The sequence below is a fragment of the Lissotriton helveticus genome, chromosome 1_1 (genome assembly GCF_964261635.1).
Source record: "Lissotriton helveticus chromosome 1_1, aLisHel1.1, whole genome shotgun sequence".
In the NCBI taxonomy this organism is placed as follows: Eukaryota; Metazoa; Chordata; class Amphibia; order Caudata; family Salamandridae; genus Lissotriton; species Lissotriton helveticus.
Window position 1 is genome coordinate 1,335,074,005 of NC_136057.1, and position 20,686 is coordinate 1,335,094,690.

At 45.6% G+C, this 20,686-nt stretch overlaps 1 protein-coding gene across 1 annotated transcript in view; it reads right to left on the minus strand.

Annotated features, from left to right (window-relative positions):
* The window catches only part of STXBP2 (syntaxin binding protein 2), a 326,348-nt gene extending 313,168 nt beyond the window's left edge, over positions 1-13,180 (minus strand). Inside the window, exon 1 of the mRNA XM_078682512.1 lies at positions 13,059-13,180. Within this exon, the coding sequence (XP_078538638.1) occupies positions 13,059-13,158 (100 nt within the window). The 5' untranslated portion in view covers positions 13,159-13,180. The remainder of the gene's footprint in view (positions 1-13,058) is intronic.
* Positions 13,181-20,686: the final 7,506 nt, after the last annotated feature.

Genomic DNA, 20,686 nt, shown 5'->3' on the forward strand with positions numbered 1-20,686 from the left:
ATGTTTAGAAACAATGAATTATACAGCTTCTTCATAAGGCCTTCCGTCTAATCAACCATGCCCAGCTTAAGAATTTAGCCACCCCACAGGCTACGGTTGTACTAGGATCAGCTTTAAGTATTCTAAGTGCAACAGAGTGGTCCCTAGTTTCAAGCTGCAGGCACACAGGTTTAAGCCATTTCAATCTGGGTTTTGTGTAGGCTGGGCAAACAAAGAAAAAATGAGGGATATTGTCAGCGACACCTGCACAATTTGGACAGTCCACTTGCGTTTGGTGCGGGGGCTTCCATTTGCTGGTACGATCACGAAGAGGAAGGGTACCCATCCTGAACTGGATAAAAAAGAGTCCTATCTCTCGGTTTTGTAATAAAGTCCAGATAGGGCTCCAGGCGAGGTGTATGCTTGTATTGACGAAATACCTCAGTCAGTCTGCCTAGGTTTGGGTCCCTCTGCTCTTGGTTGTCGACCCATGCCCAGAAGGCTCTCTTAGTTTCTACCTTTGATAGCACTACCCCAGACTCCCAAGCAGTAAAGAGGCCAATGGCCAAAAGAAGCTTCCTTATGTTAGTCAACCATCCGATCTTGTGGGATCCTTGGAGATTCATGACCTCTCTTAGGCCGTCGGCATACCTGGAAAGCTATGGAGTACGCCATAACCGGGCCCAATATAAGAGAGGACGCAGAGTGACTAGGTCCTTGATTGAGCGGCGTCCCAAATCATTCAAAAGTGGCTTAGTTGGGGTGCCCCTCTGGAGTGAAAGAAGCTCCCTAAAGAACTTGTTTTCTGAGGTAACTAGCGCGTCCACACATCCAAAGCCCCAGAGTTCTGCTCCATACAGGGCACAGCCAACAGCTTTAGCAGCAAATATTTCAAGAACAGGAGCAATGGGCCTAGTGGCGGATGCGCGATGTTCCCTCCCCAATACTCCTACTACCCGTTTATGATTTAGGGCCATTTTATCGATATGTAATTGCCATTTGAATTTATCAGAAATTCTGATCCCCGGATAATCAAACTCCTTAACGCGCTCCAGTGGCACCCCATCAAGAGCCAAAGTAGATCTAGACGATCTGCTTGGATTGAAGTAGAGGAGCTTAGTTTTGGAGGTGTTAATGACTAGACCCCTCATCTTATAAAACAAGCAGAAGCGGTCCAATAGCTTCTGTAACCCTGCAGGAGTTTTTGATACTAGCAACGTATCGTCCGCAAAAAGTAATGCGGGAACTTTATCACCTGCCAGGACCGGAGCGTCAGCATTATTTCAAGCAGTAAGGAGACTACGCCGTTCACAAAAGAGCGTAAATAGTGTGGGTGCCAGTACCCATCCCTGGCGGACACCTCTATTCACAGGAATTTTATCCGTTTTTTGCTCCTGTGATCCCCATCTGATGCGGGCGTAGTTTCCGTCGTGCATGCGGGCCAGAAGGTTCAGAATGGGCGGGGGATCCCCATCTCCTGTAGGACCAGCAATAGGCGGTCTCGGGGAACCAGATCAAAGGCGGTCTTTAAATCAATAAACGCCAAATAAAGGCCGCCTTTGCCAATGGTAACCACCTTCCAATGCAAGAGTGCCAACCTAAATGCCTGGTCTATCGTGCTTGTGCAAGCCCTGAAGCCCGCCTGGAACTGTGAGATTATGTTATTTTCATCCGCCCATGAGAGGATCCTCTCCAGGAGAACCCTACCAACCAGCTTCTGTCCAGCGTCTATAAGACTTATTGGCCGATAGTTGGCCGGGTCCCCCGGATCCTTTCTTGTAAATGGGAATTACTTCGGCCCCCTTCCATGAGTATGGAACCGGTGAACCTTCCAACAAGGCATTAGTGAGAAATACAAAAAAGGTGGCCCATTCCTCAACGTTAGCTCTAAACAAGTCGCCCGGTATGCCATCTTGTCCCGGGGCCTTAGCGGGTACAATCTTATTAATAGCAGCCATCACCTCCTTCTTCTCTATCCTAGGGAAGGAACCCTGAGCAGGGTCAGCTATCATGGCACCACTTGGGTGCCCTATACTACCTGATTCGTCATCCCCTACATAGAGCTTCCTAAAGTGGTCAAACCACTCCCTGTCGGGTATATGATTTGGGATTAGGTCCGAATCACAACCGTTAGATTTTCTCACTAAAGCCCAAAAAAGCTTGCCATTCTTGGACTGGCTCACTGTTTTTAGACTGTCCCAATATGATTCTTCCCAACCTCTCTTTGCTTCTAGGATCGCTTTTCTATACTGCATTTTTGCCAGCCGAACCGCAGCAGGGTTATTAGATTTAATAGCAAGTATCAGACTGGTTTTTTCCAATCTGCAGTTTTTATCAAACCACTTCTGTACTGGCTTGGCACTCATCGGGCGCTTTTTACTGGGGTCTACAAACAAAGTGCCAATCATACCTATAGTATCAACATAGATAGCTTCTGCTGCAACGGACCCAGCCTCTTTCGTGCATGCTGCAGAAAGCCTAATAGTCTCGTCACTAAGTATTTTACCACGGGTACTTAATCTTTGCTTGTTTAAAATAAACTTTGGCCATTTGAGGAACCTATTACAATTGAAAGGTAGGACCGCGTTGGTTAGCATTCCCGATCCAGTAATAGGATTGTCCACCTTCCTTTCCCACATTTCCAACATTGTAAGTGACAAGGGATTGTGATCACTGTCTATTGATGGTATAATGATCATGTCAGCCACAAACTTCCATGACCTCCTGTCAACCAATATATAATCAATTCTACTTTAACAGGAGACCCTATTGTATGTGTTTGCTCCCGTTACGTCGGAGGACGTACGGCCATGTACAGCTCTTAACCCAAATTCTAGCATTAAGGCATTCATTTGAATGACCACCGGCGACCATTTCTTCACTGGCGCAAGCGACAAAGAGGGAATGCCCCATCTGGCATCCTCCTCATAGATTCCTAGAATGTCTTCCATTGCCAAGGGCTCAAATGAGCAATTTAGGTCGCCGGCGACCAAGACAAAGGATTCCGAAGGACAAGAAAGGAGCATTTCAGAGAGGACAGAGATGGTGGAAGATTTAGCCCCCCCTTGGGTGCCTCTAGCATATATGTTAAAGAGTTTCCACGTAATACTGCCCATGTTGCCCTTGAGAGAGAGTCTCATCACATCTAGTGAGGTACATGGACGGTGAGAAATCTTAAGATTAAGCTCTGCCCTAATCCATACCATAAGCCCTCCAGATAGGCGACCTCGGCCGGACGACGTAGCAGGTACAAAAAAACAAGAGAAACCAGGCTTGTACAAAGGTTCAAGACACCATGTTTCCTGGAATAAACACAAATCATACCCGTCAATAAAATTATTCCATTCTGGTAATGAGAGCTTATTACGTAAACCCGCAACATTCCAGGAGATGAGTCTGAGATTGCTGGTGAGACCATCACTGGGGATTAAAACACTTGAGGATTGATCTGGGACCCGGCCATTAATGTTGTTAACCCTCTGAGGAGCTGGGACAAAAGTTATGGTTTCAGAACCTGGAGACTGGGACAGGACGGGAGGACTAAGAGTACAGCTAACAGTGAGGGAAGAAGAACTAGTTGGTACTCCTTCTCGAGCCTGAAGTCAATCGACAGCCTCCAAACAGCTGAATCGATTTTGGATAGGAGTTTGATTTAACGGAAAAAGAGGTTTAGGCCATCCCCCCTGAGGTATCCCCCTCCCATTTCGCTGCACTAGGGTCCACCCATCCGCTACTGAGGTAAAGTGACCTGGGGATAAAAGTAGGTCAAAGGGAGGGGGCAAATGGAAACTCCTGGACTGGGATATCTCCAGTAACAGATATGTTCAACCGTTCTCGGGTCATTAAAGTTGACCAGCACACAGTCCCCCCTTATGTTCTTAGCCAGATGTCCCACCCATGGCACCCTCCGGACCATCAGTATTTTACACACTATATGTGGTGGCAGCGGTCTGTTTTTATTTAGCCAATGGGCGACCCTGTTCCTCAATGCTGGGGGAGATTCAACTTCGTGTTGACCCAGTTCGGGGACCCCTGAAATAACTACCACAAATGGGCAAACTTCCGGGGTTAAGTTGAAAATATTTTTTTATCCCTGGGAACCTGAGCTATAGGGGCCCCTCTGCCCTCGCTGAGTTGAGGTATATTATGCTGACATGATTTGCTAACAGTAAATGTAGCTGTATCTTTGCCGGGGACTATGACTGATACCTGGTGGACTGTGGGCAACGTCAGCGAGTCCCTCGAGACAGCTGGGGTATTCTCCCCTCTCGCTTTTTCTAGTGGTTGAGCAACCTTGAATGTAACATCCTTTTTTAAGGTATCACCAATACCCCTAAGATCAAACTCCATTTTTTCTAAATGTTGTTCAATTCTGCTAAGTCTATCCTCCACTGGGGGAAGGAGAAGTCTAATAGTGTCGCATATGTAAGTCAATGTGGGGTCCATCAGCTCTGCCCTTACAGTGGGGCTTGTCTCCCCACTTGCAGCTTGTGGTTCCTTTCTGAGGGGGATTGGTTCAGCTAAGAGTATAACTACAGTTCCTGGCGCATCCGCCGCGGACTTCCCTGTGGCAGGAATTGCTCTAATCTTTTGTGGTGCTTTCCTTTTCTTCCCACCATTGTTGTTAGTCAACCCTTGCTTATACTTAGGAATAGCCCCTGGGTGTCTCTCACGCAATTGTCTGGTGTTATGCTCCTCAACAGTGCTAGGCACAGGTGGTAGCTTATGGGGAGACATCAATAATGATTCAGAAAGCGTGGACTGGTCCCCAGAGGAAACATGATTAGTGTCTGAAGGTGGTGGATGTATCATCGGGGATACTAGAATAGCTAATTCACCAATACCACAGTTTCGACCTTGGTGAACAGGAGTCTGCGCCGCGTTAGCAATATGCCCCATCGAAGACCTTCTTGCGATCATTAGATCCTGGGATACATGACGTTCCATCAGCGTAATCCCCTGGTCTATGACACAATTTACCCTGGTTATAAACTGGTCCATTGTTCCTGTTAGATTATCATTGTCCACTCTACCTCTGGACTCCTTTGTGGGCATTTTAAAGGCAGTAAATCAATAGGAAGCAATAAAGTACTCACAATACAATCCCCCGGGATTGGGTGAAGGGGGGGTGACCCGTCCCGTCCTTGTCCGGTCTTGAACGGGGCCCGCCCGGCGTGCGTGCGCCCGCAAAGCGGGGCTCTGCACCGTTTATATGCGCCTCCTGGCGCTGACGCGTCGTCAGTGGTGCACGCCGCCGCTGAGCCTGCCGGGGGTTGTGGTCCCGGGGCGGCGGCGCGAAGTGTGGCGTTACTGACTCTGGCTGGTGGCGGCGTCGGAAATGGCGTGGCTGACTCTTGCCGGTGGCGGCGTCCTCCTCCTCCTGGCAGTGGTAGCAGTGTCAGGTAGGTTTTGTGTGGCTCCCCCTCTCCGCCGGGCTCTGCGCCGATTATATGCACCTCCTGGCGCTGGCGCGTCGTCAGTGGTGCGCGCCGCCGCGGAGCCTGCCGGGGGTTGTGGTCCCGGGGCGGTGGTGCGAAGTGTGACGTTACTGACTCTGGCCGGTGGCGGCGGCGGAAATGGCGTGGCTGACTCTTGCCGGTGGCGGCGTCCTCCTCCTCCACCTCCTCCTCCTCCTCCTGGCAGCAGTAGCAGTGTCAGGTAGGTTTTGCGTGGCTCCCCCTAGAATTAAAGTGCCAAAAACGTATTCAAATGTTATGTGCCTTCCTAAACTGTTCTTTTGAGCATCGGGGTTTTGTTTCTTTTGGACTCAAGCCAAAAAAAATCGAACATTCAGGAGGCTGTTATTGTTCATAATACTTTGTTCTTTCCTCTCTTGCAAGGGCCAGTTTTTTTCAGACTTTAAAGTTTAATTTTCTTGTCTTTGGCACTATGAATCTTCTGTTGGTTAGAAAAAAAAAAAGAATCCCGGGATATTTTAAATGTTTGTTTTATGGAGCTGGAGGGGAATATGTTCTCCTAATGGAAGGTGTAATTTTTTTTCCTGATGGCTTGCTGTCCTGAGAACACGAGGTTGCAAAAGATGGTCTCGGTCCTAACAAGGAAGGGCGTGTGCATTTCTCGACACGAATATTAGCAAGTGTCCAACTAAGGCATTGCTAAAGAAACTACACATTTTGGAGTAAAAATATGAGTGCCTAGAGCCATAAGTGATGACAAAGCGCACACATTTAACCCCTTGCGCGGTCCGACGTCACCGTGGGCATGTGCGTTGGACGGCCGGGGACCGTCCGAACCATGCCCACGCCATAAATCACCCGCACTCCGCCGCGGTTAAAGGGTTGAAGAATGTGAAGACATTTTGACTAAATATAAACAAACCACAAGGTTGCTGCAGTGTACGCCAATGAGAAGCGTACAAAATAATCTGAACAATGTATCCAATGTTCACTCCACACAAAAATCAGTGTACGGCTCTGTCAGGGATAATAGGAATCCATCTATTTCCCTAGAAAGTTAAAGTACGTGTCAGAAGACGGACAAGTTCAAAACAGGTGCCGGTCTCCTTTTCGTACCAAGGTATGCAACAAGAGGATATACTGTGAAATATACCACACTGCTTTCCTCTCTGTGACACAAATATGCTTAGAAATATTATACCCTCCTGACAACGACGAAGCACAGGGCCACAGACTCAAAATGATGAAATAACATTAAGGTAACATTTAAGTTAGAGGACCATAAGCGTCCAGCGGTGCATTTTGAAAACTGAATTTCTTTAAGGAAAACTAGATAAATGTGATGTTAAAGTACTATGCCGTTGCTATAATTCAGCAACTCTTTTTACATATCCACTTCCAATGGTGACAAGAGAAGAGTACTAAGTGATACGTCCCTACAGTTGCTATAAATTAGGGTTCTCCAAAGTCGGTCCCGGAGAGTCGGATCCATGCCAGATTTTTAAAATAACTTCATTTATCTACATGGAGATATGCTAAAAACTGGCACGCCTTTGGAGAAACCTGTTATAATTGATAAGGCATAGAGGGAAGGCAGCTTGCATTACCTCTCCCCAGTGATGTTTGCATCAGGAACGCTAGGAGGGGGATTTATGGCTTCCTACCAGAGATGTGCGAATCAGTAAAGTGCAGAGGGGCGAGGGATTACGCAACTTCCTACCAGCGATGATTGAATCAGTAAAGTGCAGAGAAAAGACATTATGAGGCCTTCTACCAGAGCTATTTAAATTGGCATAATGCAGAGGGTGAGGGACTGTGCTGCTTCTTAGTAGAGATATTTGGATTTGTTAGCTGTAGATCGAAAGGGCATGTGTGATCATCCTACTGTGCATCGGCCCAGCACAGCTTTTATCAGTAAGGAGCAGACAGGAGAGAGCTTGTCTGGACTCTCACCAGCGATGTTATTACACCATGCACTTTATCTAATAAATTACCTGCGGAGAGACCACAGGCAGCTGCACCTTATAAGTGTTACCCTGATGGCCTCAATGTCTGTGTACTTCTGTAATATAACTAGGGAGTGAGCATGACCAGCCGAACATAGCGATGCTTCTCTTAATAACCCACCCTTTAACCCAATATGCCTGTACAACGTGGAAAACAACTACCTATAATTAAGCTATCAACCCTGGTTTCGTATTATAAAAGATAATGACGTAAAGTCGACTCTCCACCATTGTCGTTTCAACAAATGCATTTGTTTTGGATGTACAAAAGCCGCTTTGAGATAGCCAATAGGCAATATGCGCAACAAAAGACATGCATAGTAAAAAATAAAACATTTTCCAGACAGTCTTTATGAACAAGGTTGCTTAAAGAGGATCCAGAGTTTATGCATCAAATAGGTTAGTTATATTTTCATAAATACAGGCTTCAATTACTGTTACAAACAAGCGATGGCTGTGCGGGATCTCTCTAACATTATCACGCCCAGGTGTCAAGAGTGGTACACACAGAGCTGACCCCACTCCCCGTGCAGGTTTGAGAAAGGCACACAGACCGTCCTCTCTGCCTCCTTTTCATGTCCGCTCTGCTTTCCTTAAATAGGGGTTCAGAGGCTGTGCAGCAGGCTGGGGTGGAGGGGTACAGGGGGTGGGGGGCAGCAGCTTTGGACGCGCACTGATGGATATGTGCACAGGGCATTAATGGCCCGGTGGCCTGAGGATGCACTGCCTGCTTCTGTCTTATGGCGACTGAAAACAGCACCTCAACCTTATATGAGGTTTCTAGGAGGGCGAACCTAAAATATAAGCTTGTAGTGCTCCTTGCAATGCCCCACAACACTCCTTACAAACACACTCCTCGCACAACAAACCTTTTATGTACACAGAAAGCGTATTGTAAATGGTATTCAGTTCTGACTCCAAACTGGAAGAGCTCTTAGCTTCACCAATTCTGGTAGCTTTAGGAACATGACCCCCCCCCCCCCCCCCGCCAGTCACTCTTTTTCTCCTAAGACTTGACACCTCAAATTACATCAAATGACATAACATAGCGCACTTTTCACTACGGTCTCCTGTTCCCAGCAGTCTCTTGCCATTCTTCGCTCTGTCCCTCGGGTGGTTTTGGTGTCCACCATTCATGGGTGACCCGGAATCGCTAATTTGCCAGAACAGTCCCGATTGTTCAACATCTGCCCGAGCTGGCAGACGCTGGGAGGGAGAGCTGCACTCCCCGTGCCTGCTTCACAGCTATAGTGAAGAATGTTCTTATCTGCTTATTAAAATAAACAAGCAGATAAGAAAAGTTCTTTACCACAGTCGTAAAGCAGGCCACGGTGTCCGGAGGGGCTGTCCAAAAAACAGACAGGGTGGCACCTGAAAACACTCCTTTCCATTGGGAAGCCAGCGTTTACAATAAACGCTGACGCTAACCAATGGAAAGGAGGGGCGGGGCTTACAGTACCCTTTTTCTTACACACGCTCTCGCAGGGCGTGGCAGCTTCGCTGCTCCGCCCACGCGAGACCTAAAAAGACTACCTTTACCCAAATCTTCTCTCTCTTCGACATTAACCAGTGAGGAAAAGAAGCACATGAGTATTTGAAAGAAGCACAGCATTTGACTGCAGGCAATGAACAATGTCCTAGCTGATGGCACAAAGACCAGCTTCCAGGTCCACCGCCATTACCTACCCCTCATCTTTCAATTAAAGAATTTCTAAACTAAAGTAACAGCATCAAAAAATTGAGGTAGGAAAATATTGGTGAATAAAAAATGTCAGTGTATAACAAGAGACAGACAGATGTGCAATGAACAGGCCCGCAGTATAGAGCTTGGTGATAGATGGCACAGGGACAGATGAGCATATATTTTGGTACAAGTGAATAAGGAAGGTGTGCAACAGGACCAAGGAGAACAGACACCAAGACGCAGCTGAGCACACAACCCCAGCATACATATCATGAAATCAGGAGTACATTAACAGACAGGCTTATAAAAGGGTACACCGGATGTAAAGACATCTCTGGGCACAGAAGACTTACAAGCACTTACATGGGGTACACGGTATTGAGAATGGTTGTCCACTACATAAATAAAAATTATTTTACAAAGAGAATGGTGGGTACAGACGTTTAGAACAGGGCTAGGATGCGGCAAGGGATGAAGGGTTGTAATGGGCATATACAAGAGGTAAAGAATATGGAGGCTGAGGAGTGCAATGATTGGAAGTCGTTTGGACCAGGCAAGGGTGGTAGAACACACAGCATAAATAAAGACATTGAAGTGGGCGAGCAAATAGTAGAGATACTGAAAAGAGGCCTGGTGAAAAAAAGAAGATGCGTAGGCCTTTATATGGGTACAAGGAAAGGGGGGTGGTGGCTTATAACTGCCATACACTGAGAAGTCAGGTAAGCATATGCTTGGGGTGCCAATGGGTGGTATATAAGGTAGATGCTTGGTGGGGGGAACTGAGCAAATTGAATGTGTGCAAAAGGGAGTTGTAATATGAGGAAATTGGTACATGCTGGGGAGATGTCCACACACAAGGGGGCAGATGAATTTTGTCCATATGCGATGTAGAGGAGTCTGTGGTGCATGTAGGAAGGGGGATATGGGATGCAGAAGGAGGATCACAGACAGGGTCAAAGTGCATGGAGAAGGTGAAGAGCGATAGCATGCGCAGACTGGGAAAGCACAAGTATGGGGTGCAGAAAGAGGGTTGAAATATACTGGGGAACAGAGCATGGGGTCTGTAGTACAGAGGGATGTAGGATAAGCACAGGTAAAGGTACTGCGCATATAGGCATCAATCACATGCAGTGGATACATACTGGTAGTGCGTGAGCAGTCGGGCATACTGCATAAAGCACAGGCTAGGCATGCAGTACAAGTCTATGCTGATACCGGATTACAGGTTATGGAGACAGGAGATGCATTTAGCACCACACACTGGCGACGCAGAAGGCAGGTGGCTAAAGAAGGGTCATGTGGTAAAGAGCCGGGGTCCAGCAAAAGGGTAAGCACGGACTGGGGATACTATAGGTAGGGCCACTGGAATTATGTATGCTCTAAACAAGTAGCAAGGAAATACAGAGCAACCTCTACACAATAACTGCAAGATGGAAGACGGTTCTTCGGCCAGTCTCCCCCCATTTGAATCAGTTTCACGCACAAACAGTGGCAAATAATTCTCTTCTCCTACAAGACAAAGACTTCCTTGACCTTTAGAGGTGGTGACTCAACCCTCCATACCTTCAAGGCCAGCATTCTTCGGGCCGTCCTAGGGCTGTCATCTTGAGGCGACACCGCCCACCCCCCGGCCCCGTCCTGAGGAAGACCCGTTGTGACCACCCACTGGGGCACCGCTAGGGTCGAAACGTCGATGTACATCTAAGCTCAGAGATTGCAGGATTCCTTCAGACTAAGGATAGGATTCACAGTATCAATAAACATCTGACATCCCAAACTGTACATATGGCAAATTGTACATATGCCGGCACTGTATATATTGTTCACATTTTTTAGCACAATAATCACGTGTCACTTCACTTGTCACCTATGTGTAAATTCCCTGTTGACAGCATCTATTTTTTCTTTGTTTACTTTGGATATCATTGAATGATGCAATTCGGATAAAAGTAACATTTGAAATTTATTGTCTCACTCTCAATCCTTTTGAATCTTTTCTAATGGATAATCTGTACAATAAGTAACGACAGTGAGTTACTTCCCTTGCAGTTATTGTGTAGAGGTTGCTCTGTATTTCCTTGCTACTTGTTTAGAGCATCCATTATTAACATTTCTTACCCGACAGAACCATTTTTGTTCACATATATACTTACCCAGGTTCTGAGGGACACATTGTTACCCCATTCAGAATATTCACTGGAATTATGTGGCATAAAAGGGCTGAATTACGTGGCATGAGAGGGCTAATTAAGAAGCAGGGTTGAGTAAATTATGCGGCAAGAAAAGGCAAATTATGCTGCATATTTTGTAATATTATTATTCATTTTTTCATCATCTTTAAACTTGGTAACACTTTCTGGGCATTATTAACAACTTAACACTCAGCTATATCAATAAGCAAAAGAAAAGTGACCAGTCCAGCTTTGCAGAGGCAGGGTTGGATTGGGATTAAAAATCGGCCCAGGCACACTGAAAAAAGTGGCCCACATTTACATATTGCCTTTCCGCAAAACACTGCTTCGGCGAAGTTTTATAAAAAGAAGACGGTGGGGGGGGTCTATGACAGAGGCATGTTTTCTCAACTTTAATTAGATTTTTTTTAAATGTACGGATTAGTTCACACTAGTGAAACACACCTAAAAACAAGTGAGGCCACTTCTGCTTAGGCCCCCTGCCCCGCTCAATGCATACATTAATGGGCCGGACCAGCGAGAAAAAGGGAGTGACATCTCTGCCCGTTGAAAAAGTGGAAGTTAATGGACGCCCATCTGCCTCCAGAAAGGCCACTCTGGCACCCATTGGCAGCATCCAAACAGCACAGACACTACCCAAATCGGCCCCCTGGCTGCCCAAAGAAGCAGCCCACAGCTGGAACTCGGATACCTGCCCCTCGGCCATTGCCTGAGTGCCCGCCTTACCAATCATGTGCCAAGGTCCTTCCACTGCACTACATGTTATATCGTTGGTAACTTTTGAACCGTTTGAGCTAGAAACACATTTTTTTGCTAAAATCTGCTGATTATGCGGCAGGTGATGGATTACCTGGCAAAATCTGCAAATCTATATTTATGAGAAAATCGCCGCGGCCGCACAATCCCAGTGTCCCTGACTAAAGGACAGCAGCAGGGATCACATGAACGAGAAACACATCAGGGGCACACTGGAAGGGTAATCATTGATGGGCATTACAGGGCACAGAAGTAGGGCTACAGTAACAGGCTGTGCCCAGACCAATGAAAAATAGCCAGAGTTTTCAATGATAGGGTGAGCACAAAAAAAATTAAGACAGGTCCCTGGGTGCGGACACACACTGGGGGTACAGCGGACGGATAAACAGTAGTCACAGAGTAAGTAGGCATGGGGAGCAGGTCTACAGTGACACACACTCTGTATGCAATATGAGTTGAAGCAGACACATTATTACAGGCGATGAAGGCAGCGATCCCATGCAGTGGATACACAACGGTGCATTAAGAGTTTTGCGGAGATTCCGAGGAACGGTCTTGGAAGCAGTGACAGGGGTGGTACTATGACACGGCAGAGAGGCACGAAATACTATCTGGAGGGAATATGGATAAAGTGAGAAGCTGGTGAGGTACACACAGGGGATGCAGTAGGAAGATGAACTGGTATTGGAGCAAAAATTGGAGCTGCTGGTATGACATAGGACAGGGAGACCACAGACGGGTGTAATACAGTGCATGCAGCGATCAGAGGGAGAAGATACACACTGGGGCACAATGTAAAGGTGCTCACGGAATGTGAGAGTTGCGGCAAGGGGTGCCTACAGAGCATGGACATGGGCTGCAACAAGTGTTTTAGCAGATAACTGTGCAGAGGGCACTGAAGCAGCGTTTACATGCAGCTGGCACACACTAGGGGTGTAACGAGCAGGTAAACAAAGACACAGGGGTGGACTAAAGGGTTATAGGAAAAGGCAGGGCGCGAGGCACCCCAACCAGCTGAACTTACTTTCTCCCACCACCGCCTTCAGCCCGGACGGCGCCATCTTCCACAGCTGAGCTTCTCGCTTCCGGGTTTGTGGGCGTGGCCTAGACCAGCCGCGCGTCATAACGAACTCATCAGAGGGCGTGTCGACGCACGGCCAGGCACGGAGCCTGGATAAGTTAGAGTGGGCGTGCCGTGCAAAGGCGAGAACACCTTAATGTTAATGAAAACGGGAATTGAGATAAGATTACGACATTTAGAATATTAGTATAAATGTGTTCTAAGTAAAATCAAGAAATGAATTGTATTCACAAATATTTAGAGTACGTAATTACCAATAGTCTGGTAAGCATATATAATAAATAATTACTTTAGATACATACATAATAAGAGAAAATCTTGAGGTTGTACAATTTCACCTTTTTCGATTCCTATTTTTTTTGCCAAAGATAAAATTCACTTTAAGTTACGATGATAGTCTCGTAGCTGTGATTGCTTCAGATGCAGGCCTCTCCCTTCTTCCGTGTCTGTAGAACATTTTTTCGGTTTCTCTGGGAGCAGGTTACTACTGGATGTAGTGGTTTATTTTTGCCTCCCTGCCTACTATGTGACAGCAGACGGTAGTGAAGTTGTTCACGGGTCATTCTCCCTACTTCCTATACTGTAGTGTAGTCAGTATTTTATTGTGGCATTAATATAGCGCTTCATATTCCATTACTAAAATACATTTATTGGTATACTTCATGCCCCTGCCTAATGGGAGGGAAGCACGTGGATCTGTCAAATTTCCCACATTTCACTAATTTTCACTATCTTGGCAAAAAAAAGTTCTCCACAAACTTCATTGGGGATGCTTCTCTTGTCAACACATGTTAAACCTGGCAACCAGTCCAGGGGCGGCTGGTGACATTTGAAAGTGGTGAGGCGTAAACTAATTTGCATATTGAACCGCAGCATGCGCAGCGAGCGAGCGCAGCGAGCGAGCCCGAACCACCTTGCATCCATCCATACATCATTCATGCATCCACCCATCCATCCATCCATCCATCCACCCACCCACCTATCCATCCACCAATTCTGCATCCATCCTGCATCCATCATTCATTCATGCATCCACCCATCCATCCAGCATCCATCATTCATTCATGCATTCACCCATCCATCCATCCTGCATCCATCATTCATTCATGCATCCACCCATCCACCCATCCATCCTGCATCCATCATTCATTCATGCATCCACCCATCCATCCACCCATCCATCCTGCATCCATCATTCATTCATCCACCCATCCAGCATCCATCATTCATTCATTCATGCATCCATCCACCCATCCATCCACCCATCCATCCACCCATCCATTCACCCATCCTGCATCCATTCCTGCACCACCCATCCATCCATCATTCATGCACCCATCCATCCACCCTGCATCCATCCTGCATCCATCATTCATTCATCCACCCATCCTGCATCCATCATTCATTCATTCATGCATCCATCCATCCACCCATCCATCCACCCATCCATCCACCCATCCATTCCTGCATCCACCCATCCATCCATCCATCATTCATTCATGCACCCATCCATCCACCCTGCATCCATCATTCATTCATCTACCCATCCACCCATCCTGCATCCATCCTGCATCCATCATTCATTCATGCATCCACCCATCCATTCATCCACCCATCATTCATCCTGCATCCATTCATGCATCCACCCATCCTGCATCCATCATTCATGTATTTTTATGACCATATAACTTGCACACAGCTTGTCAGTGTTTAATACCAGTCTCGAACCTTGTACTCCAGCACCAATGATACATGATTAATATTAATTGTTTTTAAAAACATGTATTTATTCGACACCAATTTCACACCTTAGTCGGAACATCATTTTTATTTGTTTTTTAAAATATCTATTTATTTAACACCAAAGTAAGTCATGTATACATTTTTATGGTTCGATAAGAGGCTCGAACCTGGTTTCCCAGCACCAAAGTCGGCCGTGCTATCCGTCAGGGGTTATGTAACCGGGCTATGTAGTGACCAGCCAATCCTGCGCCAGGATTGGCTGGGGGGGCACCATGACTCCTCGCCCAGTCGCCCTGTGTAACCCCGGGGGCTGCGGTCCGCCCCCTGGTCCACTCTCTAAGGGGGAATTCACAAGAAAACGATATGCGCATGCGCGGGCATGTTTGTGCCCAAAAATACACTTGCGCAGCTGCAGCAGCCCATCCTTCCCCCCCCCCCCCTTGCGCACTCCGGGAAGGTCGGGTGTCTCCCGGTTTCCCGGCCGGCAGATAGCGTGATTTTTTTAAATAATTGTGTTTGGCTTCTAGTAACGACGTGGTGGGTCCATGGGGCTTAGTGGGGCTTCGCCCCTACGCCCCAATGGACGCACCGCGCCTGAACCAGTCTTGACTCAAGAATGTGGTGAAGTCAAGCGTTTAAGTGGGTGAACCCATTAAGGTGAATGGAGAATGACCACTATTTTGGAGGGTTATATAGGTCAGAAAAGCTAGTTACCCTGTTAAAATATATGAAGGCATTTGTCATACAGGTAAATAGAAATAACAAGCATTTACAATGCAACGGTCTCGCCTTTGCAAAAGTTAGAGCTATTGGCATTGTAAATGACACATTTTTAATGTATGTGTTAGTTTTGAAAACAGATAAATAAATGGCATTGTCATTTACAATGCCAATAGCTTAATCTCTCGCAAATGCGGACCTATTGCATTCGCACACACACACACACACACACACACCTACACACACACACACACACACACAGCCACACATACACACAGAGCCACATACACACAGCCACACACACACACAGAGCCACACACACACACACACACACAGCCAGACACAAACACACACCCTCAAACGCAGTAGCTAATGTAGTGTAGTTTGCCGAATGTTTGGTACCGTCCTGCGAATTTGGGCACAATCAGCTCTTAAAGTTCCCTGATACTGCGTCCACTGTATTGTATCACTATACAAAAAAAGCCACTGTGCACAGACACTCTCTCTCACTTGCCTGACGATGCCCCTCTTACTTTTGCCATGTTGTTTTTTTTACAGGACAAGATAGAGAAAGAGCTATGTTTCATTCTGCTGCTAAATGTCATTAGCATGCATCTAATAACTGGCGAACAAGCGGGTCGGAACGTATCAAATTATATTTGCAAAAGCAGATTTCAGAGCGGAAACTAGGCGTCTGTGGTGCAGGACACGCTGAACACGATGAGCTTGGAGCAGTGAACAGACAATGCCTTCCTCCCGGGACCTTGAGAGGAGGCGGTCAGGTGTCAGCTCGGGGAGGGGGGGCGAGGGAGGCGAACACTGCGTCTTGTGCTATTGGGATGGGGACGCTAGGCGAGTAACGCTGCGCGAGCCTCAACAAATGTCTCGCGCGCGCCCACATTCGAATCTCGCCGGCGTCTGACTGAAATCTAACGGCCCGGAAAGGTTCAACGCGGCGTGGTGTAAAGCAGGGAGGTGCAGATCGGCAGAATTCATCCGACATCAATCAGCAAGGGTTGGGCACAGCTGCCTGCCCTCTTGTTGTTGTGGTACCGATACATGGTCGCCGCGCTCACCGTACCTGGCACTCTTGACAGGGATGCACGTGCCTCTTTTTCTTCATCTTCCGCAGCCGTGTTATGGAGGTGGTTCCGCCTTCCAAACCCGGCTCCGCTTCAGGGCACCAGCTGCCGCATCTCTGAGCCGTGGCTCGGTGGGGCTTGGTAAAGCTCGACTCCTTGTAACCCATGCCCGGCTCCTAGGGGTGGGGGGAGGCGGTGTCAGCGCTCTGGCGGGGCCATCGTGGTGAGGGGGCCAAGGCAGCCTATCTGGGCACTACGCGACGGGGAGGCAGTGGCGCCCGTGGATGCTGCGGAACTGCAGATTTTTTTCCTGTATTTATGCGCATGAAAGGGCACAGACAGCTGAACGAGCTCGGAGACGGACGCGGTTAACCCGTGCCGCCAGTCGACGCTCTGAGGAGCAGCATCCATTTTAGCAAGGTCCTGATTTCGGTACGCAGTCAAAATATCGAGTTAATAATGTCGATTTGCATCGAAGGTAAGAAATATCGATGTAGTAAATATCGTTGTGAAAAATAGCGATTTGAATGTATAGTAAATAATATCGAGATAAGTAATGTCGATAATAGAAATATCGATATATATAATGTCGAAATGTCAAAATATCGACATTTAAAAATATATATGTTTAATATATTATTAATAATAATTGCAAAATAAATTTGCCATAATGTTTAATTATAATATAAAATATTTATATAATGTATTATATATTTTAGGAGCGGGATGTTGGGTTTATAGGGGATAAGGGTGGGGAGTGTATTAAAAATATACATTTAAAAAATATTAAATAGAACATTTTTTTTCATAGAAATTAGAATTCGAAATTAAATATTTGAAATATGAAATTCGAAATTATATAAAATTTGTAGGAGCGGGATGTTGGGTTTATAGGGGATAAGGGTGGGGAGTGTATTAAATATATAAATAAAAAAAATAATAATGTAAAAAAAATTCATATAAAATAGAATTTGAAAATTAAAATTTGAATTATGAAATTAAAAATTTGAAATATGAAAAAAGAAATTTGAAAATCTATAAAAAAATGTAGGAGCGTGATGTTGGGTTTATAGGGGATAATGGTGGGAAGTGTATTAAAAATATAAATGTAATAAATATTATTTAGAATTTTTTTCCTAGAAATTAGAATTAGAATTTAAATATTTGAAATATGAAAATCGAAATTATATAAAAATTTTAGGAGCCAGATGTTGGGTTTATAGGGGATAATGGTGGGGAGTGTATTAAATATATAAATAAATAAAAACAATAAAAAACATTTTTTTCATATAAAATAGATTTCGAAATTTAAAAATTGAATTATGAAAAATACATTTTGAAATATGAAATTAGAAATTTGAAAATCTAAAAAAAAAATTGGAGCGGGATGTTGGCTTTATAGGGGATAAGGGTGGGGAGTGTTTTAAAAATATACAATTAAAATATAATAATTTGTAAAATATTTTCATTGAAATCTGATTTCAAAATTTATATTTTGAAATATTACATTAGAAATTATTTAAAAAAATTTAAATTGTTGGAGCGGGCTGTTGGGCTCATAGGGGATAAGGGTGGGGAGTGAATTAAATATCTTTAAATAAAAATATTTTTTAGGAAATTAAAAAATATTGTATAAGATTTTTGAAATAAAATTTTAGATTTAGAATTTTCAAAATTCAAATTTCTAATTAGAAATGATCACATAAATATTACAATTTCACAGTGGGATTTTGTGTTAAATGGGATAAGGGTGGGGAGTGGTTACACTATTTATATAGAGATGTTAATATTTAGTCAAATAATACTATAGAAGTATGAATATACATTTAAAATTTAGATTTTAGAATTTGAAAATTGAAATTAGAACTACAAATAAATGTTTATGAGTGGAATGTTGCTTTTATAGGGGATACGGGTGGGGAGTTTATAACAAAAATCTACATAGTTAGAGTTCCCAGCACCTACCCTAATTTAATGTAGATTGGAGATGGAATAGTAAATTAAATAGGTTCAATGTCCAGCACCTACCCTAATTAAATGTAGATTGGAGTTGGAATAGTTAATTAAATAGGTTCATTGTCCAGCACCTACCCTAATTAAATGTAGATTGGAGTCGGAATAGTTAATTAAATAGGTTACATTGTCCAGCACCTACCCTAATTAAATGTAGATTGGAGTTGGAATAGTAAATTAAATAGGTTCAGTGTCCAGCACTTACCCAAATTAAATGTAGATTGGAGTTGGAATAGTACATTAAATAGGTTCAGTGTCCAGCACCTACCCTAATTAAATGTAGATTGGAGTTGGAATAGTAAATTAAATAGGTTCAGTGTCCAGCATCTACCCAAATTAAATGTAGATTGGAGTTGGAATAGTAAATTAAATAGGTTCAGTTTCCAGCACCTACCCTAATTAAATGTAGATTGGAGTTGGAATAGTAAATTAAATAGGTTCAGTGTCCAGCACCTACCCTAATTAAATGTAGATTGGAGTTGGAATAGTAAATTAAATAGGTTCAGTGTCCAGCACCTACCCTAATTAAATGTAGATTGGAGTTGGAATAGTAAATTAAATAGGTTCAGTGTCCAGCACCTACCTTAATTAAATGTAGTTTGGCGTTGGAATAGTAAATTAAATAGGTTCAGTGTCCAGCACCTAGCCTAATTAAATGTAGATTGGAGTTGGAATAGTAAATTAAATAGGTTCAGTGTCCAGCACCTACCCTAATTTAGGGGTCGATTATGATGGCGGACGGAAACGGGATCCGTCCACCACGGACGCGGCCAAGATACTCCCAACCGCGCCGCGGAGAGTCTGCCGTTGCGATTAGGATAACAATGCCATTAAACTCCGTCCGCGGCGGACGGAGTACAGCAAACCCCGTCCGCGGCGGACGGAGTACACCTGAGACCGCCGCAAGCGGACGGAACCTAAGAAACTCCGTCCGCCGCAGACGAACATGACCGCGGGAACAGGCACAGCCACCGCAATACCTGTGGATGCTTCGTTCCCGCGATTAGGATAACGCCGCCAGTCCCACGGAACTCACCCCCATCCACGACCGCTGCGGAAACAATGCTACGAGAAATCCAGCATCCCAGCGGAAGGACTACACGGACACCATCCCTACCGTCAAACCAATTCACAAATGGCTGACGGAAGTAAATACAAAACACACTACACAGGACACCCACCCACCTGAAACACCCACACCAATTACAAGCCACAATGACAACCCCCCAAGCACCTACTAATCCACTCACGTCAACACACCCACCTAGCACCTGACTGCCATCAACCATTGGGACACAACCACGACACAGACTATAAAACTACTCCCACCCACTACCACAGTCCTTTGCATCACAGCATAGCTGCTAGCAAGAGGCCCGAGACGACGAACAGCAGGGACAAATTGCACACATACAACCACCACCCAAACACACCCACCATACAAACACTCACCACACCATTCCTACACACCACACACCTGCACCTCCCAAAACAACCAACCCACATCTTGAGCACCACACACCATGGCACCCAAAAAAAAAAACAAATTCACGGAGACAGAGTTGAAGGTCATGGTGGATGAAATCATCCGTGTTGAACCCCACCTATTCGGGACACTAGTCCAGCAGACCACCGTGGCCCAGAAAAATCACATGTGGGACAGGATTGTAACTCGGGTCAATGCGTTACGGACCGTGCCAAGGACAAAGCACGAAATCCAGAGGCGGTGGCATGACCTAAAAACCAGGGTCAAAGGCATCCGTGCCAAAAACAATCTACGAGCAAATCACACTGGCGGCGGCACACCCCCGGAGCCCATACCCTAATGTTAACGACTCCCAACAGGCCCCCATGTCCACAGGGAGGGTGGTGGTGGGTCGGGTGTGTGTGAGAGGTGGGTGGGGTGTGTGAGAGACCAGCACTACAACTCCCAACAGGCCCCCATGTCCACAGGTAGGGTGGTGGTGGGTCGGGTGTGTGTGAGAGGTGGGTGGGGTGTGTGAGAGACCAGCA